This window comes from Mycteria americana, chromosome 17 (genome assembly GCF_035582795.1).
Source record: "Mycteria americana isolate JAX WOST 10 ecotype Jacksonville Zoo and Gardens chromosome 17, USCA_MyAme_1.0, whole genome shotgun sequence".
NCBI classification, from domain to species: Eukaryota; Metazoa; Chordata; class Aves; order Ciconiiformes; family Ciconiidae; genus Mycteria; species Mycteria americana.
The window spans coordinates 2715999-2742967 of NC_134381.1; the positions used below are offsets into that span (position 1 = coordinate 2715999).

The window sequence follows — 26969 nt, forward strand, 5'->3', positions numbered from 1 at the left end:
CTGAACTCCTTCAGGGATCAAGCCCCTGCAGTGTAAAGCTTTCAAAACATGAACAACCATCTCCAGCACTTAACTGCTTCAATTTTCTTTGACAAGCACTATGATTTCCTCAGCTCTCATACAGGGATTGGAAGGGTCTGTTTTCCGCTCTCACAGCGAGGCCTAATTGCTTAGAGGGCACAGAAGATTTTTACCTTCATGATAGATGCAGAGAGAGGGCATCAGTATGTCCTTCTGCAGTCTGTACAGACATAACTCCTTTCAAAGATCAGACTGGGGAAGAGCTTTTCCTATCTCTCATCAGGAGGTGGCTAGAATTTTTCCATGAAAATTTCTTTGCCTCTTTCATCCAGATGCAAATTTGCTACAGAAAGAACCTCTTTAGAAACCTGAGCCTGCTTTTAACTCATCTCCTTTTATTCTGTATTTGCACTGCCCAAAGAAAACAAGATGTCCAAATAAATACCTGGCATCAACCCAGGACAGTTGACTTTAGTGGTGCAATTCAAGATCCTGGTAGCGGCAGTAACAAATTTCCCATTGCCTTTCGAAGAGGGTGGTAGGGCGAGGGTGGGCTCTGTGCTGATGCAGTAGCATCAGTACAGCAAAGAACCCACATACACAGGGATGGGCCTCGCCCTGTAAGGCTTATGGGCTAAAGAAATGTAATGCCTCTTCAAAGATCAGCTTTCCTCACACAGCTACTGCTAACAACACGACTAGTAGCATCTTCGGAGAAAAAACTGCTACTGCATGTGCCCAGATACTTTCATCTCAAAAGGATTCCCTGTTCTCATGGCGCATCCCAGACATCAGCCCCAGTCTGAAAGTGGTGCCTGTTTTTCAGTGCCCTTCTGAAAATCCCACCATCTTCCCTTTCAGCCAGTTACTGGCACAAATTGGGCATCCTGAGTAGAATGAAGACTCCAGCTTTGCACCATACTCTGCACAACATTCCCTACAACAAGAAGCAGTTTAATAACAAAGTACTAAACCAAAACTGCTCCCTAGAAAACCCAAAGCATGTTCTGGGCATCACGCATGCAGTAAGCTGGTTTTGCCTGTGTCACAGCCTGCCTTGCCTGTGAAAAGTGTAGAGCTCACAGTACTGAACGGGAAGTTCTTCACTGCGCTACAACACTTGTCCACCACTGGCACTGATAACTTTTGCACCTCCAAGCTAACATGGTCACAGCATGATTATTAAGACAAAGAGGAGTCATCTGGGTCAGGAATACTTTTTAATCAGCCCAAGCTGCTCCAAATTTCACCTGAGAAGAGACTGAAGGCTGCTGTAGTCCTATCTTTTCTTTCTTCTCTTCCCCAAATCTCTCCTTTACAGGAACATGGTTGTTTTACTTCCTTCATCTCAATTAAGGAATGCTCTCTTCAGACAGTTTAACCTTTGCTGTCATGAAATCATTATTTAGCTCTTGCCTTATTTACAGAACTAGTTTTAGTAAACCAAAAGTCAAGCTCTAGATCCATCCAGGTGCAATTCAACATGAAGTAAATGTGGGTTCAATTGTTTATTTAAAATCTTTCTGCCCTGTAAAGACACAATTGTCCTGCATCTAATCCATATATTTCCATGATTGGGAAGTGAAAGCAGCCAAACCCAAATGTTATCGCCAGCAGCTGCTGGATACATCAGAAGATTAACAACACTCATCATACTCTGATGGGCTTGGAGGACAGACTCATCCAGACCCCCCGAAGCACATGAGTCACATACTTATGTCAAAGTACTCCCTTGCAGGACACACCTGAGCGTGTCTGATGTGCAGCACCAAATCTTCCTCAGAGGCTGAGTCCTTCTGCAACAGAAGGTGTCATTGGCCCCAAAAGCCACAATGCCAGGGAGATCTCCTCCCCTGGCATTATGTACACATTGAAAAAAAGTAAAATTAAAATAGCCATTCACACACATAGGCTCCATTGGCAACTTTGATCTTTACCTACAGTTCATAAAACCCTCACAGATGAGCATTTAAATTTAAAAATAAAATGTAGAAATTATTCTTTTTAAAGAAAAAAACCAAAACATTTCTGTCAGCCAACTAATTTCAATCATGGCATAATCTAAGAATAAGCAAATCCTAGCCGAGAATGGCTACCACGGGACCCTCAAGAGTCAACCCTGCTGCCAGTCTGCAGCAAGGGGGAGCAGCATACCCCAGCTCCTCACATCCCTACATCCCAGCTAGGAACTTGCGGTGAACTCCAGTTGATTTTCTTTATATTGTTTCTCTTTCATCTTAGGAATGATCCAGTCCTCGTGATGGCTGCACTTCAAGAGAGCAGTGGGGTGGGGAGGCTTCTGGGCAGGATCCAGTGTTAATGGCAGTGCTCCGTGATATCCACAACAACTGCCTTTTTCCAGCTGAAGAAGAAATAGCCTGTCCCTGCCCCTGCCGCTACAGCTATGCAGAGGTATCCGTTGTACGTCATGAAGATCAGCATGAGGAAGTAACTGACCACGACTTGAATGATGTGCAGTACAGTCTGCAGGAGGTGAGGGAAGCTCAGCATCTGCTGTCTGAGAACACAAAACCCAAAGAACAGTCAGCATCCATGAAACACAGACGGGACAATGCACATCCCCAAAGAGAAAACTTAGCTCTTAGGCTGACAGGATGCCAGGGTGAGCATGAAATGGCAGAGAATATAACAAAGCAGGCTGGACATAGAATTCTGCATGCATCTGTCACTTGTAACTGTGTTTTTCCCCACAGAGCTGACTGATAACAAGGAAAGCATGGTACTTGCTGGGAGGACAAAACTTTTAGCTGAGAAACTAACAAGCTTATTTTACCCCCACATTCAATAAGCAGAATGGCTTCTTTTCTGAGTAGAGGCTTTGACTACCTGTCAACAGAAGGATCCTAAGTATTTTCTGTCAGGACCGCTGGCTATAACACCCAAATTCTGTTCCTGGCAACTCCCCAAATGTGTTCATTACTGCTCTGGAAAAAAAGCAAGCTTATCTGACTCCTTGCTGCTTTCCTCCTTTTGTCCCCAATCCTAAAGGGTGGCCAAGTGACTCAAGCACAGTGTCCTCCAGTGTCAAGCAGTGTCCCAATCTGGAGTCAATATACCTTGCAGAGACTAATACTGGCTGCATAAAGTTTTTCTGTCCCAGTTTTCACCTTTGTCAGCTGCTGAAGAAATTTGTCTTAGAATGAAGTGAAATTCTTACCCAACAGTTTTGTGCGTCTCCATCAAGATAGTGCCATTGGGACCTGGCACTGGCATGGAGTTGTAGCGAATGCTGACTTGGGATTTACGGAGCAGACACTCTCGAGCAATCTTAAGGCCTTCATAAAACATGGCCAGGAAGAAGACGGCCACAAAAGCACCAGCCATTTCTGACAAAAGAGGAAACATTATAGTATCTGTGCAACAAAAGGCGTTTGCTTCAAAACATGTCAGAAGAGACACTGTGCAATTGAACAACTGCACAGGCTATGTCTGGGCCCTGTGTGTACGCATATGGTACACAGGATGGTAAATGTGAATTTCATCCATATGCTAATTGGAACTTCAGCCATGAAGTGAAACCAGCAATCAACTTTTGCTAATAAGACCAGTCAAATTCTCAAACTATACAAACATCTTCCTTTTTCTTTTGCCCCACAGATGCCATTTAAAACACACTCAACACAATGTGCCTGCATATTTTTGGCATAAAAAACAAGGTAATTCCTGAAACATTAATCAATTGCAAACTTTTTGTTTGGACTGGACAAGACAGTTTTACTAACCTCCAGGAGTGTTGATTACAAGTCCAGAAAACAGCAATGGCACATTCTCATAGCTGAAGTGGAAAGTCATTGCCTGCCCAAAACATAAAGAACATCAAGATGAGCCTGAATAGCTCATCCTGAGATAGAGCTTGCAACAAGATTTAGCAAAGGTTTTTGTATTATGACAAGAACTTAGATAATTTCAGTTGGTCAACAGATAAGACTCGAAAAAACTCTTCAGTAAATCTAGTGTAACACACACATGCGAGACATGGCTAAATATGCTCCAGGTTCCAATTCAGCTCTTTTAGGCAGTGCCCTGGGGCAGAAGGCACTGTCCTTCACAGCACCTGCTACAGAAAAGTGCCTTCTCCTTGCTTTTGGAGCTCCTTTTCTCCTCGGCATCAGATGTACTCAGGGACTGGGGATGTCTCTGTGGAGCTCATCTTTGCCTCCTCATGACTACTCATGAGCTGGGGTACAGGGCACTTTCTTCTCCCCACCTTGACCTCATATGAGCTCATACGGATAAGGGCTTGTATACCTGAATCCTCTGGTCCTATTCTGCACTGTGCCAGCAGACTATTGTCTCCCTACAGAACCTCCTAATATCCTATGGGAAATAGAGGCCTAAATACAGGTACAACAAGGACTATTATATATAAAGCAGGACCACAGCTTCCCCTGGGTGAAAATAAGGGCTCCTGAACCTGCATAGTGAATGCTGTGGGAAGGGGAGATATCAATGATCCCCCCAGCCCCGGTTCATATAACCTTCCCATCCAGGTAACTACATTGCAGTTTAGCATGTCTTGACCACAGCTGCATACAGTGTTTTCACAGGTAAAGTACTCACTAAGCTACAGGACCTTCTCTTTGAACTCCCCTCATTGCTTAATTAAGGTTATTTGCTGAAGATTGGAATTATGACTAATTTCAGCATCCATAAGAATCAGCAGACATTTATTACCCCCAGAGCAGAAATTACTATCTAACAACTTTTAGAGAGTACTTCCATTTCTTTAATTAATTTAACATTTTTACATTTAAAACAAAAACCGCACAAACCAAAGAGCATTACAGCCTAGTTCCATAAACCACAGCTGAAACAGAGCCTGTTACTTGGTGCAAGTGAGGAATGGGAATATGCATACATTAAAATGTGTTCAGTGTATTATCTAAGATGCTGTACCCATTTACTTCCTTCCCTGACAGTTTTATGTGCAATGTTAATGCAAAACTTTGTGCAATTAATCACAGTTTTCAGTTGCAGGGTAAGGCAGGGTCCTGTAACTATCCATTGAAGATAACAGCACTTGACACTTGTAAAGAAATGGCATGTATATGGAAAGGGACGCATCAGAGAATGCCAATACTTAGCCATTAGATTATACGAAGAGCTTTGCAAGGACATCATGACAATGCTGGACTGCAAGCTCCACCAGCACTACTGGGCTTTGTACTGGGCCATGTTCACAAAGGGGAAGGCTGTTCTAGTCTTCTCTTCTCCTGCTATGATACTGTTTGCAATATAAGTAGAAGCAGTGATTCTTGATTCCTTCTTTGGGGCACATAGCTGGCAGGCAAACTTTAACTGAAGGCTTGCAAAATATACTCCTGAATATGTTCTCATTTGAAATGGAAATGCATGCTCTCTCCCCTCCTTTCAAAGTTTAACCGTAGAGTCATGTTTTAATAATCTGAAACTCACTCCAAAAGTATTTAGAAAAGGGAGAAAATGCTGAAAAAGTCCCTAGAACTGGCTACACACAAACACAGATCCTACGGTCATCTCCATGGAAACTCTGGCCAGGATCTCTGCAAAGCTTCAGTGATGCCAGCATGCACAAGTCTGAACTTGTTTAAATCAAAGTTAGCTAGAGCAGCAGGATTCAGGACCAACATAGCCTTAATGCCAATGTGGCAAAGAGCCCTGGTAGCACTTTGCTCCCCAAACCAAGTGCGTACTTAAAGTTCAGGAGGAAAAGGGCACAGAGGTTGGTCACCTGCAGGTCAGCACAATCCATCATACTAGTGTGCAATCCTCTCAGTGCCAGTTAAGGCTTTTGCTAATGCTAACAGCCTGGAGAACTCCATCCATCTCTGTTTCTTGCAAGAAAATGCTTACTTTGCATTTCTGCCTTTACCTGGCTAGAGAGCAGACACCAGGCTGGCTGCTAGAAAGGTTTTTGCAAGAAAAGACCATTTTTCCAAAGGATCTCCAGCTCTGAAATACATTTCATGTTGCATATCACCTCACGCCAATCCTTCATTCCAGAAGAGCCACAAGGGGGTTCTGTGTTTAACTGGACTGATTCATGCCTTCCAAAGCTAAGTTTAATTTCCGATTCTCAAGAGCATAGTCTTTAAGATGACAAGTTACTCTGAACCACAGACAAGGAAAAGCTCTCTGGTTAATTATGACCTTTCCACTTACCATCATCATCATGTCAGATCCATGACCATGTGCTGGGACTGCCATTGAATGATGATGTTCAGGAGGATGTGTGGTTGGTAACATGGAGTTGTTCATGTGGTGATCGTAAGACATCTTTACGACAGATATTCAAAAAGGCACGTAGAAAAGTGGGACCCTGAAAAACAAAAAAAAAATATAGTAAGAAGCACTTTTCTAAACAGAATATGGTCTCTCTACTGCTACAGCAAGAGAAAATACTCTAAGCCACTGAGAACGACTGCCTCTGGATAAGCTTCTGGAGCATCCTCATGGTCCTGCACTCTGACTACAGAGAACACACAGCAAAGCGAGGAGGACAATTTAAAGGAGGTGTGTCCCTCTGAGCTTTACATCATCGTATTGCTGCACCATCCTAAACATTCTTGCCAGAAAGGCTGCCTAATCTGATTGAGGTAGCACATGGGGACAAGTGCTCAGCATAAAGGAACATTTCTTATCTCTAAGAAGAAAAAACCCAAGTCTCTTCTCAATTGCAGTCATGCAAGAGGCAAAAATATCTCAAGCCCCATTTTAAATTGCATATACTAAAGGATCAGATTACAGTATTTCTCTTAATTGACAGTTACGCATTTTATTGGGAACATGTTTAACAAAGAAATTATGTTAGATGGTACAAGGTCTATTACCAGGCAAAGGTCTGCAATAGCCACAGGCAATCCAATTTCATTTCCATGAGCTTTACATTGTCACATTTCCCCTCTAATCACATTACACACAATGAGAGAAACACTGAAAAGGCTGCCAGTTCAAATCCCTAATCTGGTTACTGCAAATCAGATATGTCTGGACACACTACATTAAAAATAAAAATACGCCTTGTGGTTAGATGTGGACATGGCTTCTGTGCTCTGCACCCCAGCACAACTTGGGATGGAACCAGGGACAATTTCTGGTGTGAAATGAAAAGCCACCAGGTGGAAACAGCAACAGGAGAGAAAACAACCTGGGAATACCAGTCAGTCCTGAAACGACAGCATCTGCCAGCGTGATAGAGCCAGGCAAAGGCAACCCTAGCATAGTCCAGGTGAGATACCACTGAAGATAAGTAAGTACCGGCACTGCTGTACTAGATCCTGTCTGGAATACTGTGTACCCTCCCAGTTTAGTCCAGCACTCAAGTAAAACCAAGTGAAATAAAAAACAAAGTACAGACACTTTATCAAATTAAAGTTTAAAAAAAAAATGAGAGGAGATGTACTTCAGATAAATCATCAGAGTGTTTACAACTGGGAAAAAAGAACTTTTTAAGCTAAAAGACAATATGGTGTTTGAACAGATAGGTATGAATATATTTAGATTGGAAAGGGGACATGAAACTCTAGAAGAGCTTTCTAAACTGAAAGCAGCACTAGCAAACAAAACCCCAAATGGCAACCTGCTGATGGTGGAGCTGGTTCAGTCTGTGACAGTAACCTTACGACACAGTCGTGCAGGAATCAGCGGTGGCCCAGAACACGAGTGCCCATGCAGCCTTGCGGAGCATCAGTGACAGAGGGCAATCTCAAAAGGCTTTGGAGTTAAATTAAAAAGAGCAATGAGAGACGTTAAAGATTTGGGAACGATAAGGAAACTAAGTCAGCAGTGCTGGGGAAGAACTCCAGAGAAAGAATTAATACACCCTGCAAACAATGAAATTAAATAATGCAAGTAAGCACCCGTATGCACCCAAGTCAGCTGGTATAAGCTACACCAGCAATACACAGCTCAGGGATTTTTTGCATCTCTGTGCAGATGAAGGTTGTAGCCAATCTCTTATTGCATTAGACAACTTCACAATAACTCCCCTGGAAAGTTAACTTCTAATATAATCTAATGGCACTGGCTAAAAGCAGAATGTATTCCCTCTCTTTATTTCTGCTAATAGTTTTTAGCTCACTCCACCCCCGATTTGTGCTTAAATATTAAGACCAGAAAACCAGCTCAGAAAAATGTTATATTAAGAATATGAAATAAAATGAAATATTAAGACCAGAAAACCAGCTCAGAAAAAAGGGGGAGGAAAAAAAGAGAGAGACTAATGCAAGAAGCAGCTCACCTGACACAGAAAAGTATTACCAAAGGATACCTGCAGAACAAATGGTGTGATTTTCGTACAGCATAGCTTTGAAGGTTATACTGTCCCAGAGATGAAATGTTCAAGCGCTAGAACTGAAGTCCCAAAATACAAACACTTGGGAAAGGAATCCTCTGCCAAGACACACAAACTTCAAATTGTCTTTTGCAGCAGGGAAGGGAGAAGAACAGCCAAAGTGCTTTACACCATGGGATCAAAGATAAGTGTGCCGCAAGAGGAAAGAAGTAATGTAAGAACCTCCCCTCTCCCCCAGCCAAAATCTTGTCTCCTCCCTCTTCTTCTTTCAGTTGACTGATGCATCCAAAGCAAAAGCAATGTAACATTCTCACTAGTGACTACTGTCCAATTCGATTATTTATTCATTTTAGGATTCCATGCTCTCGCCAAACTCTGCAGGTTCCAATATGCTCCAAAGAAGCCCTGGCTGTTTACTAGATTAAAAACTCCCTTAGTGGTTGGGTTGTGTCCAACTTCTCACTAATTTACCATCACCGGTCTTCAGAAAGGGAGAAATAGGGGATGTGTTCTCTAGATACTTACAGTGTATTAACAAACAACAAGGTCAAGTATTTACAAGTGGCTGCATGTGGATGAGCAGGGTACTGGTACAGGTTACAAAGAGCATGCTTGATACTCACCTGTGTAGCTCCTTCCCACCCTGCTATACTAGTGCTCCAACGCCAAATCCAACCCCCTACTGCAGTTACCCAGCACTGAAAGACATTTTATGAGATCCTGAAAAGGATGGGATATTAAGTAGCTTCCAAGGAAATAACCTAGACTGAGCCACTTCAGCTGCCTTTTGTGTACTAAAGGCAACCAACACGTGGATAAATTTCTGTTTAAAAATACATCACTTCCAGTGGAACACCCCAGTACAATCAGTCTCCGAGTTACAACTTAGGAGGTCTCTACCTGTGCCTTGGGGTAAAAAACAATATCTAGGGCAGCAGCAGCAACAGTTTAATGGCTGTGTAATATTTCAAGCTGCAAATCTCTGGTTTGCTTGCACAGACTCTTAAGAGACAAGCTGACTGACATGGAGCTGTGGGTATCACAAAAAGAAGGGCACTGTTTTTAACAAGTCTGACTCCATACCTGAAGGAAAAAATTCTCACACATAAGTTTCTATTATTGCAAATTCTTTAAATAGGTTTAGTCTTGTGCAAATCCAGCACTTCAGCAGCAGGTATTTTTGTGGGTGACTTGATCTCTCGACTGCTGCCTGCTCCACATGTTTGCACAGAGAGAAAGAGAGGCATTGGAGTGGATTCCTGAGCACGCCCTGGAGAGGGGATCTGGAACAGACTGTGGCTGTAGCAGGCTCAGGTACTTCAAAGCATTTGCACACCTGAAGGGCACAGACCTCATGGTGCACCTGCCTCCATGCCACACTGTTACCAGGGACACACACGGGGTTTTTTGTACTCTGCAGTAGCCTACCGCATAAGAAAACAAACAGGGTGGGACAGGAGAGAGGAATGAGGAAATTCTCTCCAGGGCTTGTTTCTTTCCCTCTCAGTGCTGTCACCCCAGGTCAGAGGAGCCACAGCCTCCATTTCATGACCCCTCAAATTCTTAAGGAAAACAGCAAGACACAGAGCTACACACAGGACTTCTCTTACTTTAAGCCATCATCTTGGAACAGGACCAACCTCAGCACATAGGGAGGCTCTGTTCAGATAGAGGTTTCTATCCCTCCGCTGCAATGCCACCTTGGCAGCTCAGCAAACCAAGCTGATTCAGGGCAACGTGCAGCCAGGAGCAGGATTTGACAACAACAAACTGTTAGCTCGAGTTCAGCATTAGGACTTACTTTCACCCTCCACCAATATTTAACCAGTGCTGCCTCATCTCACACGTACAAGGAAGCCACGTTCACAACTCCAGGGCACAAAGAAGGGGAGGAAAGACAGGTATCTTATGCCAGTGCACAACAGAAACAACGGGTGAACAAGCTGGACCTGGTGAGATGCCAAACACAAAGCAGTCTTCTCAAGCAGGTCTCAGCCATAAGACGACTGCCATTATACATAACCTCCACCACAGTTTCCCAGTCTATTGCTTCTGCCCTGTTAATACAGAATCTTGTCACTCCACAGTAAATCACAGAGTTTTTGCTGTGACAAACAGCCTTCCAGATACACCTTTTCATGCAGAAACACAGGACATGCAGAAACAGCACAGACAGGAAGGATCTGCCAAGCTCCCACAAAGTACTTTAGAAATCAGCTTGGTCTGAAACACAGTGTGCGAACAGAGCCTTCCTTAAAGTCACATTCAAAAGGAATGAAGCCCCTTTCCAAATCAGAAGTCTAACAGGATTAACAACGGAGCCCTAAATCAGTGCCCATTAGACCAGCAAACTCTTCCCTTCAAAACAGTGCCTCATCTTTCCCATGCTAGTTCTGAAAAAAGCAAGAAATAAAACTAATTCCACTGGCGCTGCCCAAAAGCACTGGAGCCTTAAAAAACACCCCTTCAGTCTCCTTTACACTAGTTACTTGTTCAACAGAGATGGTGCTTGCTGCAGTGGCCGAGCTCGCAGCGGCAGCAAGCATGCCAGCCACAGCGACAGGGCTGGCTCCTGCACAGAAGCCTCCAGACTTCTGTCTCAACACAGCTGAAGTGATTCTTACCTAGGGTCTCTCCACCAACGCTTTTCGTAGCAAGAACAGGGTCAGGAGGTCCCTCTCTTCTCCTGAAAAAGAAGTGAAAAAGACCTGGTAAGATTTACTAAGAATTAAAATCAAAGCTCCTGAGAGAAATCCAAGGGAAAAAGATCAAAAATAGCAAGCTGGAAAGGCAAAGATCTCTTGCTTGCACATCACATGCGTCTCGGTCCTGCATGACACAAAGGAATGCTACATATAAAACACATACGTAATGGAAAAGGCAACCAAAAGTTATCACTGCTCTACTTACAGCAGTCCAGCTGGCAGACTATTTGAGCTCCACTGGCTCTGAGCTTGTGGTCTCAAGCCCAATCCTTTTTTTTTTTTTTTTTAAAGTGCTGTAAATGGAGGTGGGAGGGGAAGCAGGGAGTCTGCAGACACTACAGCACTGTTCACTGGCTCCAACTGTGGTCTCCACTGAATGGTCTGAGCTAGTCATCATGAGACTTTAGCACTGCTTCTAGTTTATTCATTTCCTGGCAAACTTGACAACTTTAACAGCTTCCTTTCCAAATGGGTGGACTTGCTGTGACTCCTCCAGGATCCCAGGCTTAGCTCCAGAGCTGCTTAAGGCACAGCTGAGGGACAGACCAATTCTACCTGTTCATATTGTAGGAGTATCCAGCAATGGCAGCCAAAGCCCTCCTGCATCAAGCTATATAGACACACTTTAAAGATGCGGGGAACAAATAGATCATTCTTCAGTAATGTAATATAACATGTTTTACAGATACGTACTGTTGTTCTCCAATGTCAAAATTCCCCTCGGAGCTCTCCCAAGCAGCTTCAGCAACCCCAGGGTGGAACTCAGACACACAAGGAGGGACTGTGCTGTGCCCAGCACAATCCTTAATTGCACACCTCTGTTTTTCCCTTGCGCAACTCCTGAAGAAGGACCTCTTAGTGCTATATTAAGAATTTAAGGGATGTTTGCAAGGTCACAGCAGAACTGTGTGGCTTGGCCTGGTACTGTGTCACCACCTTAGAGTCCCAACCAAAAGCCTTTACCAGAAGTTTAAGGCTTCCTAAAAGCTCAACACATTAGAAGGGGTTCGGATAAAGAGCAAGAAAGAGAAGGGAACGGCTCAGGAGAGGAACTCCAATACATTTTGAGGCTTAGGTTGTCAGGCTGCATTAGTTTGTATTTCCTGGGTTTTGTCCATGACCAGAGAAGCTTGCAAATCCATTCAAGCCAGATCAGTGGAGTCAAGCAGAAAAACACACTGTGTGACAGAGGGCACATTCTCCCTCTCCACCTGTAAGTGGAAGGGATACAGCTGAACTATTTATACAGATGGGTTTCAGAAGCTTTTGAAGGAAGAAGACAGGTACTCTGGAGGATGTCCAGCTTGAGATGCCAGAGGGTAGAGTGTAGAGAGTGGACAATGATGGGCAAAAAAAGAGCTGAGCAGGGCTACACACAACATACTGTGTTCAGCTTCGAAAGGGGATGATGTCTGGGCAGACTCTGACATGCAGAGATGGAAGCAGTCATCAGGGATGTTAGACGCAGCCAAGCTGGTAGCACGTAGAGACCAGCTCTTCGGCAGCTATCATACACAATACAAGCAGAAGAATGGACTTTTAAAAATAACCTACGGGGCTGTTAGTTTTTCATGAGGGGAGAAAGCCACACAGGAGAACTGGTTCTCTGTCATCACCTCCATCAAGGATCCCAGGCTGGAACCGTTACAGCAGTCATGGATGCTGAAGGGGACGGCAGAGAACATGGCATATCAAAAATGCCCTGGCATGAACCACACCCACGACTGATGGTATTTGCCCAGGCTGAGATAGACCCTTTCTTAAGGCAAGGCTGACAAACCCTAGAGGCAGGATATGGGGAGAGAGTGGAGCAAAGCCTCATGCCACCCACGCAGGGAGGTGTGGGGGTGAAGGATTAAGCCAGAGTTCAGTTCAGGTTCTCTGCAGCACAGCCAGATCACACGGTTGGGGCCAATAATCATGCTCTGAGAGTACATGCCCCTCCTCGGTGCTGGGGGGAACTCACAGGGGTTTGCAGGTCCTTGCAAAGATCACAAGAGAGCCCTGCCAAGTGGAGTCATTTTGCTGTTTTCTCACACTTATCTGAGCTGCAAACCTCTATCCTTCAGGGCTCCTGGCTGCCACCGTTTCCTTATTTTATTCTTACCAAATCCTTGTGTTTCTTTCCCGCATTCCACACTTGTACCAATACACGTTTGTCCCTCTCATTATAGGGCTGCTCTGTCCCTGTAAACAGGCTGCACCCTCCACATGTAACTATCGCATAGCACTCACAGACATAGCAAAAAAAAAAGTGGTCCAATTTCAGACTATGGATTCCAGTTGAGATGCTGGCTCACAAAGGCTTCCTGGAGTTGCACATTACTTGGCAGCTCAGCGCGGTTATATGCATTAATCAACTTTTAATTAAACTTAAAAGAAGTTGATAAAGTATCAGCATCGGTTCAACCCTTAAGGTCCTGTCCTTTGCTTTGAACCAAAGCAACACTCAGCTATACAACTAAGGCAAAGGTGGTTGCATTCACTTAGTACAATCCCCATTACTAGAGGAGGGGCCAGAGCTCTTCCTCTCAGCATGGCTACAAAAACGTCCCTTTGATGGAGTTTATTTTCATAGCAAACTTGTCTGGTCACCTTCTGTTAGAGACCCTGCTTGATCCACTTCCCTAGAAGGGGTCGGTCATTCCTAATCTTCCAGCTTCTGCAGACTCCTCAGGAAATCTCTAAATCTTTGAACAAGAAAAAAAAATAACTAAGGACAGACTGTTCTTTACAAGACAATGCACTGAACTTCATGAAGCGGAGCATCATGCCAGCCCATGTCATTACTAATGGGCCTACTGAAGTGAAAGGCAGCAGAAAACAATCCTGCAGAGCAGAAAACCTAAGACTGTAAGACTGATAACATCAGAGGAAAGGCTGAGAAATGTTGGCAAGAGACATGTACAGATGGAGAAAATGATGGTGAGTTAGGCAGGCTGAGCAACAGACTCCTCTCCAGACAAGCTTTTTGCTCAGCCATACTGAAACTACAGGAGATGGAAAACCAATAAATTAAGGGTACTCCTGAGAAGCATGGCAAAACTGAGGAGTTCTTGCCAATGTTTTTCTGGCTGTAACCTCATTTTTGCTAGAGAAGTCTGACACTTACAGCCCAGGTTCAAGCACCTGGAATGCACACAAAGCTTTGCATCAAGATCCAGGAGTGATCCTCTGCTGTCTCACAAAGGGTCCCAAACTCCATCAAGCTACAACCTGGCAGTTAGGCTAGATGATTGTGTAGGTCGCTTCCAACTTAACTATCCTATCCTATCCTGTTCTATTCTACAACGGCTCCTCCGCTTCTGCTGGCCACCTCTCAATCCTTGCCTCAGTAGAGCAGGTAAGATTACTTCCACAATGACCATATTGACCTTTAGCAAGAGGTGACAGAACCAACACCATAGCTCCTTAGTTCGTCTCTTTTTTTCCCAAATTCTAGGTCAGCAATGCAGGGGGGACTACATCAGCACAGGAATCAGTAGAAACTTCCCTCATCTACAAGAGAATCCTGGACACATTCCCACACAGACTAGTGAACATTAAGTTTTCCTTTGAAAGAAGAACTGCAATCTTAAAGACTGATCCATGCCTCCAACTGCTGGGACAAATCGCGGGGTCAACACCTACACATGTTCTCCAGGCTGCCCCACTCTTGGCAGGACATGAGACCATAACACCATCTCTTCAGCACAGCAGCACCAAGCTGCTTCTTACCATCCCCTATACAGTGCTTAAAAGTGAAATGCTATAAAGTGAAAACATTTTTGAAGGTGCGCAATAGGTTTTTGGGCTCAGAATACAGTGGTGGGTGCATCTGACTAGATCACTTTCATGCCGTTGCAAATACAACACAGTCCTTGCCCTGACAAATGCAAAATGGTAAGAAGGGCATGATACTAGGAATGACGCTGGAATTGGATCTGGCAGATCCCATGAACACCACAGGGTACAGGCTTGCAAAATGCAGCCTAGTGCTTGTCTTTTTTGCAGCCATTGCTGAGCGCACATCTGTCACAGAAGCGTGGCTCAAGGGAGTTATTTTTGGGTGATGGACAGATGCTGAAAGCTGTCACGAGGCTGAGGATGGCTGGTGAACTGGGTGTGCACAGCTCTTATCCACACAAAGGACAGCCAAGCAGAAGACAGACTTTCAACCCAAATTAACCTGAAGTCCCCCATGGGACACTTTCAAAGGATCTGAGCATATCCCACCCTTGGCCGTCTTTGACAACCCCAGCCGGAGGAACTATTATAAGCTGAGCAAATCAAAAGTGCAGTTCAGGGAACAAAGCACAGCTGGCTTGGCCCAGAGCCGCCCACCTACTGACCAGAAGCAGAAGGCCAGGAACAGACATGTCAACCACAAGTTGTTTTTTTTACTGCTAACAAACAGCAATAAACATTATAGTCAGTATTCAGAAAGGTGAGATGCTACATCAGCAGACAGTGAACTCGAACGGTGACAAAGGTGGTACCAATTAAAAGGCGAGTCTCTTCACTGGTTCAAAGTTTGCCTGTTCATCTCTGAGTGTCACAAAATTTTCCCCTTTTTCATGTTACTGCTCCAGCTCCAACAGAATAGCACCCACCTCCAGCCAGCTCTTCTTGCTGGGCACAGAAAACAAGGACATGCAAATGTCGTATCAGGTGCCAAAGCTAGAGCAGATCAGTTCTGCAGCAGGCCTGTGACTTTTGCACTCAGAAGGAGCAACTTGCCATGCTCAAGCCCACCATGAGCACAATTTCTTCCGTTCTGTACGTTTGCAGTATTTCCTCCCTCCCTGTTTTCATTTCTCTATTTCTTCCACCACTAGCCTTTTGGATCCTATATTTGCTCTGCACTGTTTGTAATTCTCCTTTCTGTCTAGCTGGATGAGGTAGTTGTCCCCCTTTTCTAACACCCAAAAGCACAAAAGTTTCTGGAGAGCAGCAGAATTGAGGCACCTCAGAACATCCAAGACCTGAGGAGCAAATGCCAGTCCCACAGCTCCCAAAGCAGAGAAGATGCCATACAGAAGCTGACTCAAGCACGCATCTGGAGAGAAAAGCATGGCATTAGAAGTGCCAAAACTGACAGAGGATGCTACGTTACAATTTCTTTATAAAACACCCAGGCTAAAGGGCTCCTACAAAAGCATGTCAGACACCAAAATTCCTTATAGCCAACGCCAGCATGAATTCAGAGCTAGTACTAACAAGTTTCCATCAAAGGCAATTCCCAGGAGGCATCTACAGAAGAACCTCCTCAGCACTCCCTATGCATGTCAAAGACTTCTGAAGCAATTCTTCCAGCACTGCAGTCTGGCAGGCCACTTTCTCATGGCTTCATCTCTCTTCCTCAGATCATCAAGGGTATGAAACAGTAACAGAGTAATATGTACCCATGTCAAAAAATACCCAGTATTCAGCACCCAGGGAGGAAAAACCTGAAGGCCTCCCCTTCCCCCCAGGGACCATGCTGTGTTTAAGCAGAGATAAGGCAGAATGGCTTAAATCCCAGGGGCTTAACAGGCCTTGTTGGGATGCCAGAATAGCTGAGTGCAGTCTGCTTACCATGCACGACGTTTGGTCAGAAATCACCCGAGGACCCTCTCGCTAAAAACTGCTTAGCGCTCACTTGTCAGCTGAAGAAGGCTGCCTAACCCTCCTTCTCACCGGTGGAGAGAAACGGGACAGCAGCGGGGAAGAGGAGACAGAAAAGAACTGCCATGTGACCCATATTTTCCAAGATTACATAACTTCTTGAATAAATAGATACTTCCTTATCCTCTGCGGTGGTTTCTGCAGAAACGTTACACAACCGGGCGCTGCAACAGTGACCAGGGATATGTGATCCATACGGCCAGAGAGCAGGAAACCTCCTGCTGCCTCACCGTATGCTGAGGAACAAGTGGGACAGAGTCATGAGCCTTGCAATACTCTTTGAAAACTTTTTTTTTAATCTTAAAAAAGTTAGCATTTGGAACTGTATCTTAGACAACTTCTGCTTCCTTAGAAAACCCAGGCCTAGTGAAGAATTTATCTTCCTATTTTATATGCCCTAATCAAGAACAGCTTCTGGCATGCATTCATTTACCTACAACAGACTTTTTTTAAATGCAGGGAAAACTTAAATCTTAAAATGAAAAAAACTTTTTGTGCACAAGATTCGCCATCATGCTCACTAATTCATCATCCAGATTCCTGCAGGTTCACGCCACCCACAGCATTGGTATGTATGAAAAGGAGCCAGCCTGTCACACAGAAAAGGTGTCCCTGTCCAGAGGGTAAGGAGTTGTATTACTGTTTGTGACCGTTCAGCAGCCACATGCAGCAGCATTCAATCTATAAGGAATGCTAGATATGTCAGGATGCGAGACAGGGTACTACTTCCAAGTTAATACCTGATAAACCATTGCTACATGGTTTGCTGAACTGGGAAGGACACACACCAGGCTAAACTGTATAAACAGCTCTGACCAGATTTATTTAAAATGGTGTCTTCTAGCCTTAAGCTCTGTAAGACTGTAAAATAACGTCAGGAGACACAAAATGAAACCAGGAGTCAGCAAGTGCATTCCCAAATAAGCAAGCAAAAGTTGCCTAAGCTGCAAAAATGCAATGTGACTCAATGTGCCCTAAAAGTGCATTACCTGGCCTTTAATACAGGTGCAACATTACAGATGCTATCTAGCAACATCATAAATACCTTAGTCTCAGGTAGATAAAACTAATTCTGAGGGTAATAAAATGGATGGCATCAGTTTATTACAGGCCTCATAAAAGGGAGCCTAAACTCTGTCAACACAGATGATTCAGAAGACCCACGAAAGATTCCCAGATCTCACCCTACATGCCCTTGTTCCACATGCCACCACAGGAGGATTTGCAGTTAAGATTTTCAGTCACAGAACCGTTGAGGTTTAGGAGACCTCCTGAGATCATCTAGTCCAACTTCCCTGCTCAAGCAGTCTCAGCTGGAGCAGGTTGCCCAGTCAGCACCCTATTACCCCCTGAGCATGACAACTGCACATGTAGTGCAGTACACGTACACACGCAGGACTTCACAGTTCTTGCAGAGACGGCGAGGAGCTGCTCGGTGCTCTGGAGAGCAAGGCCATCATTTATGGACCCAGATACAGATCCCGGAGTTGAACTAAAAAGCACCTGTTCTTGAACATCCTGTGAATCCTTTGGCAGAGAAATCTTCCCTCCAGTGAACTCAGGCAATGCCCGAGGCACTGCAGTGCAGTGGTAACAAAGATAGTTTGAAGTTAAAGGATCAACTGGTAACAACCTAGCCATTTACACAAACCTGCACATGTGGAAAATAAGCTCATTTTTCCCTTCTGGCTGTTTTTCAACATCATAACTGGACTTAGCCCAGAAAAGGCAACATTTGTACAAGTTCTGAACTGGCTTTCAGGTATGTTTTGAGAATCTGGACAAGAAGAAAACCACCCTTCAGAACCCCTTGTTAATTAAGTTTTAGGAATCCATTCCACACATATGATATGAGACATATTGGTTTAAGCAATTCATATACATTTTTCCGTGTCCAGTACTGCCACACACTCATGACAGAGAAACACCTTAATTGTGCATTAGCTTCCACCATATGTGAGAGCTTCCTTGAATAACAATCCTAAGAGCACACTTCACTCCTCTCTTTTAATATTTAAGTAGCTGTTTGTCTACAATTACTCCTTAGATGCATGTCCATGTACAGACGCAGCATTTTAAGGTGGCCACTCAACCATTCACCTTCCCTGGAGCTGTCACGTTCCAGCCTGTGCCAGACATTGCCGCAATAGCCATGCGTTGTTGATGTCAGCTCCTATGGGAATACACTGGGACTTCCAACTCCTACTCTGGCGTGTCAGGGTCACCTTTTAAATGCAGGCTTTTCCCTAAAGACCTAATAGTTCACAAGACTGACTTTTAGAAAAATACTTGTTTTACCTGCTTGCAGAAGGAAAATGAATGCGTGTTCATTTCACTTTCCATGGCCATCTATGACTCTCCCTCAAAACAGAAGCTTGTTCTACCACAGCCAAGAATCAAATTCTTTTTTGCTTCAATTGTTCAAAATACCTGTTGTTTTGAGAAGCCTGAAGCTGTTTCTGAGCAAAATGCAAGGTAGAACATAGGTCATCAGCAGCAAAATCCATTCCACTGTGTTTTTAATTAAGCCCAGGAAGTCAATCTCTGTTTCGGCAGATGGGTAAGACCAAAATACACATCACCAGAGGCACTTTCCTACTCTTGCTCTGTGATCTCAGATAACAGCAAGAGGATGGAACATGTGACATATAAATAGCTTCCAGGTAGTAATGCAAATACTTGTAAGAGAGCAGAGAACAAATTCATAGTCCTAGTCCATAGAACAGAGCACCTCTACATTTTCACTTTTGGAAATGCAAAAATATAATCCCACCTTCACCTTTTGTCAGCTCAGCAAAGTAGAAGATCTCCTGCGATATCAAGAAGAGGGAAAGGGCAATCAAATCAAGCCATTCTCTGGGAAGGAACTTGCCTTTGGAAGAGCCTTGGCCTCGTGACGCTCTTCTGACAGGACACGGAAAGCATGGAAAGGGCATAGAAAGCTAGAACAAATAGCGATCGACAAATTTTTTATTTTAGTTATGAGTGACAATAAACCACTCTGAGAAAAACCTTCGAACACTGCCTTTTTCATCTAGCTTTCAAACCCCTGGACTGCCACACAGCTGTTAATCCAAAGCAGAAATGATTCAGAGCTAAAAAAAGCTGAGTACTTACTATTCCAGAGACAGGTTTTCCACCTACTGCCTCCAGGAGAGCAGTCTTCTCCAAACAGGCAACAAGTCTGAGACGGATCAAAGTTTCTAAACTTTCAGATAATGCTGACAAGCAGAACGCATATCATTATCTATATCAAAGGCTAATCATTAACTACTGCTCGGATTTAGCTATGATCACTTTTACTCCGCTTTAAGCCTATTTATTGCCCGACCTGCAGCCTATTTCAAACCAGACCCATTACTTGCAATATGGTCAGTGGGAAACATTTATATTCAGCTTCTCCTAGCTCTGCAAAACGGGGGTTAAGGGCTGAAGCAGCAGGTATTTCTGCTACGCTCTACTCGGAGTGAAACCATCCCTCCCAAAATATTGACAAATCCTATTGTTACAGCCAAAGATTTCACATGACCCAAGATAAATATTTACTGCTCGGACTATGCAGCCCACTGAAGGCATAAGCCAATCATGGTAGGACCAGACCAAGCACTGAGATGCTCACATAAAGCTCCACGTAATAGCAAAAGTAACTCCTGAGTCTTCCTCATGAGATCTTTGCAAAAATGCAAAGAGATTTTAGACCTTCCTGACCAGATTGCATGTGTTCCAGAGATGACTTTCAAACGTATTACACAAAACGCATTTCAAACATTAATTTCTCTGTCAGAGAAATTAGTGTTTTGCTTGCTTTTGGATATTGTAACAAAGCAAGCTTAGTTTCCTTTAGTATCTACCCCATAATGAAGAAATGCGACGTTTTCAAAGCTATAGGCCAGTTTTTAGGAGCTTGGGAGAGTGGTAAAAAATAACAAGGCACAATTTATATCATAATATAATAATAACATTTATATCATAAATTGTGCAGAAATTCTTCAACAATGTGTACAAGACAAATCCTGTCAGGGTAGCTAGCTCTCTGACCTCTCTGATCGGAAAGCTGGTGTCAGCAATTGCTATGGCAGAAAAAAATGTAACAAAGGACACAAAGTGCAAGAAGTATAGCTGTACTGTGCTCTGCAATGCAAGCGCCCTTATTGTAGGGGCACTGGTTTCAAGCAAGATTAAAAGCTGCACAAAAAGGGATCAACTGGCAAGCAGTGCACACGATCCTACTATCGTGATGTACTAGAGGGTTTTACTTAAGGAATTCAGCAAATTAAGGAAAGTCATGCTACTGCCAAAAGTTTTTTTAAACTATTATGTCTTACCAAAGAAGCAAAACAGTCAGAATAAAGCGTATTAGGCTTTACTATCTGTACAGCAGGATATCTTACAGACACTACTCTGTTTATGCCTTGTATGAAGAGAACAGCACAAAAACGGCTTTACAACTAAACCTGTAGCAGGAACATGAGGGCAGCAGTAAAACTCGCAACTATCCTTCTTTTAAATAGTTTAAGCTTCAGTTTGACAGTACCTGTAACGTTTTCATTTTCACCTGAACATACTTCAGTCTGATCTGACACCACCTTAAACATCAAGGTTCAGTACATCCTTGTGAGATAATGTCTTATCCCAAGTTAATGAAGGGCACCAAAGCTAATAGTAACTTCATTTGTATAAAACTCTCCTGGTAGAGAACCCAGAAATCATGATTCAGTCGCTTGTTAAATCCATTAGACCTGGAGCTCAGACAAACAAGGGAACCGTAAAAGAGGCAACTGAGAAAACCAGACCACCACTGTGAGTTGCATTTCACTTCCACAGTATTCCAAGGCTGGGTGTGTTCCTCAGGAGCTTGTGCTTCTCCTTCCCTTATCACTTTGATGTACAAGGGCTTACTTACCATATCGGAAACGCATGTGGTATCTCGCTGCCTTCCCACGGAGTGCTACAGTGACAGCAGCCGCTGTGGTCACTTCCCGAGGGCTGGAGGAGAATGAACTGGGATTGCCTGCCTGCTGGGAGCATTGGCTTTGAGTCTGCTCCACGCTTGTTAGTGTTTTTCTTTCCCAAGTAAAAGATGCAAGCTTGAAAATGCAGTCAAGCTGTGACAACACGTCATCAAGTCTCTTTAGTACAACGCCTTTCAGAGCAGGAAAAGTTAACTGAGGTAATAACTGATTAATCGGATCCCTGGCTCTCAGTGCAGCCTCTGTCCAGACACAATATGGAGGAACCCAGCCAGGAGCCGCAGGGAGCTGCTGAGCTGCACAGCACACTGAGGCCACGCACTCAGCCCGCGCCGGGACAGCACAGAGCTGCTCCGGTTTTCCGATACAGAGTACATTCACCATTTGAAAGAAATCAGAGAAGGAGCAGGTTGGGTCACAGGAACGAGCATCTCCATCAGGAGGCTGAAGCCATATACCTTTCAAACAGCTGCTTTTCGAAGCCCACAGAGGAGCAGGCTAGCCAGTTGGGTAACAAGCATTAGCTTGTAAGCTCAGTAAGTGCACTGCATCTTGCAGGTGGCCTGAAAGTACTTTTTAATCCTACAGATCCAAGTCCATTTAAATTATCACTAACATGAAAAAAGGCCTGAAAGTGTATGTACCATACACACTCCTCCCCCCTAGAAAAGACACATCAAGTGTTTAAAAAAGAAAAAAAGCCAAGACTGTTAGGATTCCTCTTATCCAGGTTAGCCAAAAGATCAGCTAAATACATCACAAAGCTCATGTACCTTCATCAGAGGAATGAGATTTGAATCCTTGATAACTAATGAGCATGTGTGGGAAAAGAAGGCTTTGTTAAAGTGAAGTAGCACTCACAAAGTCTCAGGAGAGAACTTGGTGCACTTGCTATTAGCTTCACGGCAGAACAGCTGTATTCTTTTCCTAGTTTTCTCACAGCTTCTCAGGCTTGGTACCAGGATGTGCTGAGCATCCAGTGAGAACAGAAGACACCCAATCACTTACATAATTTTGGCCCTTGATCTAGAGCAACCATGGTCTGCTATATTAATCTAGATAAACATTAGAGTGAACAGATTATATGCATGTACAACTTTTTAAATGGACTATAAATGACATTCACATCTGTGGTACAACAATGACTGTGGGATTTTCTGTTAATACGCGCAGAGTGAAAGAGCAAAAAGAAAATTTTAAAATATTTTCCACACAAGCAATTGTTCTAGCTAGCAATCACAGGTGCTCAAGTGCCACTGGACATTAACAGGACCCTTGCAGATATGAGCTGGTGAGACAGAGGGAAGAAATGGCATGTTGTGAAAGCTACGTTGGGAAGATGACATCAAAGACTGTGGAAACAGAGAAGGACAAAAAGGAGGTATTTCATCACAGCCTCCCGCTTCTAGATTGGCTTCTAAACCAGAAAAGTCTATTTCCAGGACCAACAAATGACAGGTTTGAGAAAGTTAATTTGTAGTGCAGCAAAATAGGAGTTTAATTTGTTTACAATAACTAGTCCCATTATTCTCTGTATTAGCAGATTCCAGCTTTCAGCTGAAAAAAAAAAAAGGTTAATGAAAAAATCATTGGTCTTGAGTGCCCTGGGACTTGATTGGGAGCACTTCCAGAAAATTAGATTGAAACAAAAAGCAATGGAGTAGATTAACTAAGATTGGATTTCCCAGAGAAAAGCAACATAAACTAGAGTGAGTCTTTTTCATCCTTCCCTAAGAAAAAATTGCCAAGACTCCCAATGATTTCCTGGCAGACTTCTGGAGAAGTTCACGGGTGGCAGTCTGCTTCAGCTCAACTTCACAAAATTCTGATGCAGGTTACTACTAACTTTCAGGGTGACCTTCAGCCAAGTGTGGAGAAGGCAGGTCTGCAGAGGCATGAAGTTTTCCTGTTGGGTAGAGGGATCTTTATGGCAAACACAGAAACCAAAAAGGAAAGGAGAAAATACTGCATTTTTAGTTCAAAGAACAAAAAGTATTGTCTGCTCTCTGACCTAATGTCTGACTGGCAAACAAGACAGCTGAAAGGAAGCTCCTCAGGGCCCTGACTCAAAACTCACCGTGTGAATACGGTAGATCTTCTCATCTATTTGTACTAGAAGACTGTTAAAGATTAGTATTCTCAACGCCTTCCCTTCTCAAGCATTAAGCTTTTGTTCGGGGATAGAGTGTCTCACTAATCCAAAACTTGAAGTCACACTGTAAAGGGGTAAGTGAGAGAAGAATCCTCCCAAACCTCTTTTCTAAAAAAAAAAAAAAAAAAAGAAAGCACAACTTCTTGTCCTTGCACCGCTGCAAGTCAGAGTAAGTGGCAGGGACTATACCTTTAAAACAAAAAAGCAAACATGCAAAAGTGACTTGGAAAGCTTATTTAATTCTTCCTCTCTACTGGCAGAAATTATTCTAATTCTCAGCCTAGTTAAAAAGCTGCTCTAGATTAGAAAGCTGATATGAAATTAAAATAATTCTCTGTAACTTCCAACAAGCAGCAAAATCTCAGTAGAAAACAGCCATACCAAATTTCTCAGTTCTCAATATGAAGCTGTGTGGGAGCCTGCAACTCCTGCTACCTTTATTCTTTTAAATCCTTTTTTTTTTTTTTTTTTCCGGGGGGGGGGGGGGGGGAGTGAAGGAAGAAAAAACCTGCTTACTGCAAAAATGTTTGTGTTCATAGCAAAAAGCATCATTTTAATTTTGTATTATCCAGCAGGGCAGTCACAGTCAGCTTCACTAACACATCCACAGTTATGAAGCCAATGGGCATTTAAGTAGCAATATTTACACATTATTTCCAGTGCCCCTTTTTTAATGAAGGATGAAAAAAAGTAATGCATAATCCAAAGCTTGATGAAAGCCTCAGGAAATATTACATCATAAATTATATGAATTGGGACCATTAAACTGAACGCTAACTAAACCTATAAGATCACATATTGTTACTCATGAAAAATACTGCAAAAGCTTTATTTACCTCAGGCTCAAGCAGAGGCAAGTTAAGATCAAATGGATTAAAAGTAGATTTAATAAATACTTGTGAAGATAGTTTAATCCACCTTTGCACAAAATGCCATACTATAAAGCATTCTGAAGCTTGGAATTTGATCACAAACAGGAAAAATTGGTCTATGATTGTGAACTCATGTGGAGCCACAAGCCCACTGCAAACTCAAATGCAGGAGGGCTACGAACAAAGCTGAAATTAAAAAAATGAGAAGTGGCTAAGACAGGACTTAGAGGTGATGTTTGCCATCGTGCTGCAGTACATACTCCTACCAGCTACCTACCCACTTCACTGACAGTAATAAGACTTGCCAGTGCTGAATCCCCATGTGGGAAAGCACATCAGGTTCTCAGCTAAGAGGTTGTTCACAGGATGGGAATCCTTGATTGTACCAGAACTGTTATGTTTCTGCTTCCAACAGTCCAAATTAAACTTTGTGCTAAAAAAAAAAAAAAAAAAAAAAAAGTTGGGTACTGGGTACAGACATAAATTAACTGTACCTAAAAAAACCAAAATTCAAGTGGAACAGTAGGACTTAGCCACATAGGTCTTCACTGTTGAAAAAATATATCAAGTGCTAACTTGATAGAAATACAGAAGGAGGCAAAGCGACAAACTATCTCTTCATCTAAGGAACATAGGAACCACATCTCCTGTTTGAAGTTCACGTCCACCTGCCATATCAAGATAGGAACAATCTGCTCCCATAGGAATTTACATCAAATTATTGTATAACTATTGTGTGTGTGCATTTTTGTGGGGTTTTTTAAACAGAAACAAGGCTTTTGACCCTTTGCAGGCTTGATTCTAAAATAATCACACATTCTGCAATGAAAAAGCTACTTAATACTTCCCCACGTCTTTTCCCTTTAGAAGTGAAATCACTGATATCTCAGTCATGCTGTATTCTCATTGCAATAAAACCCCCAAATTACTGCCAACGCAGCGCTACAACAGACCTGGCAACGTTGTGCTCAGACTCAAACGGCCTAAAATCCCTGGAGGTATTTAAAGGACGTTTGGATGAGGTGCTTAGGGACATGGTATAGTGGTGGTCTTGGTGGTCTAGGTTTACAGTTGGACTCAATGATCTTAAAGGTCTTTTCCAACCTATACGATTCTGTGATTCTGTGATTATTACAAATTTCCAATCAGTGCCAGAAAATATCCAAAGCCAGGAAATTATTCAAGCCTTACTGCCATTTTGCTCTCCCCTGCACTCAGTTTTGCTGCATTTCAATGTCACCGGGTTCTGAAGTGCTGAATTTAAAGACAAGGCAGCAGGTCTCACAAAGCACCTACAGACACCAGCTTTTCAAGAGGAAAAAAACCCCAACAAAAGAGGCAGATTTCTCAAGCTACAAGGCAAAGGTGGAAAATTGCTCAACGAAGGCCAGCTCAGATGTTTTTAAAACCCAAAAGCTATTCTGATGCTAAGAAGAAAGTGTATTACACAGCAGTTGTCGCCCCCCGGTAACTCAGAAGTACGAGAACCAAATCTGGAGCGTAAGAGCGCCCGTGTGCCCCGAGCCTTCCCGCAGAGAGCGTACCACAGGGCCGCTACCAAGCCGCACAAGCAGAGCGATGAAACCACCCTTCGGCGAAGCCGAACCAGCCCCTGCAGACAGGCCGGCCGCCGAATGCCGGACGGGTTACGGCTTCCCCTCGGGCTTGGGGCAGAACGGCGGGGACGGCGGGATGCGTTCGCAGAGGACAGCGCACGGCGACCCAGGGCGCCCAGCTGTCACCTTGGGGACAAACACGCTCCCACCCGCAAAGCCAGGCCGGCAGCTCCACCGGGAGCCGCTCCCTCCGCCCCGGGGACCCGGCGACCCGCTGCGGGGGTGCTTTCCGCACGGCCGCCGGGCTCCCTCCGCCCCTCAGCGAGGTCGGCCAGCTCGGCAGGCCGCCCCCGGGCCCCGGAAAGGCCCCGCCGGGCCCGCGGCCCGTCGCTCCCCTAAGCCGCGGGCCGGCGCGGGGCTGCCCTGCCCTCTCGGGCACCCCCACGGCGACCCCGCCGCTGCCTAGGCTGCCTAGGCCGCCCCCACCGCCCCACACCCGGCCCCAGGCCCCCGCGTCCCGCCAAGGCCGCCCGGGGGCAGCGGCCGCGGGCCCCTCAGGCGGGGGGGGGCGCGGGGGCGGCGGGGCACGAGGCCACCGCGACCCCGGCACGTCACTCACCACGCGACCGCCACAAGCCCGCGGCTCCTCTGCCGGCCAACCCCGCGCTGCCCGCCCCGCCCCCTCCGGCAAGCCCCGCCCCCTCCGACGTGTCCGCTAGGCCCCGCCCCCGCGCGGCTTCCCTTCCTCTTTCCT

The 26969-nt window shown here is 44.4% G+C and overlaps 1 protein-coding gene across 5 annotated transcripts; it reads right to left on the reverse strand.

Moving 5' to 3' along the window:
• Nucleotides 1-1515: 1515 nt before the first annotated feature.
• On the reverse strand, nucleotides 1516-26895 carry SLC31A1 (solute carrier family 31 member 1). 5 transcript variants are annotated; one of them, XM_075520100.1, is made up of 6 exons: nucleotides 26835-26895; nucleotides 10939-11000; nucleotides 6184-6340; nucleotides 3765-3837; nucleotides 3200-3368; nucleotides 1516-2539 (listed from the first exon to the last, which is right to left on the reverse strand). In XM_075520100.1, the coding sequence occupies exons 3-6, from the start codon at nucleotides 6295-6297 to the stop codon at nucleotides 2338-2340; spliced, it is 558 nt and encodes a 185-aa protein (XP_075376215.1). In that variant the 5' UTR covers nucleotides 6298-6340; nucleotides 10939-11000; nucleotides 26835-26895; the 3' UTR covers nucleotides 1516-2337. The 5 variants fall into 5 exon arrangements, with proteins under 5 accessions (XP_075376215.1, XP_075376218.1, XP_075376216.1 ...); XM_075520103.1 differs by lacking the exon at nucleotides 26835-26895 and adding an exon at nucleotides 19538-19557; XM_075520101.1 differs by lacking the exon at nucleotides 26835-26895 and adding an exon at nucleotides 13615-14592.
• Between the last annotated feature and the right edge of the window lie 74 nt (nucleotides 26896-26969).

What these genes read in the sequence shown, in the direction of transcription:
- SLC31A1 (XM_075520100.1), bottom strand. Translation starts at nt 6,297, where the DNA reads ATGTCTTACGATCACCACATGAACAACTCCATGTTACCAACCACACAT. An exon ending in GATCTGACATGATGATGATG is followed by an intron (nt 3,838 to 6,183) that starts GTAAGTGGAAAG and finishes TGTTTTGGGCAG; the next exon opens with GCAATGACTTTCCACTTCAG. An exon ending in GAGACGCACAAAACTGTTGG is followed by an intron (nt 2,540 to 3,199) that starts GTAAGAATTTCA and finishes TTGTGTTCTCAG; the next exon opens with ACAGCAGATGCTGAGCTTCC.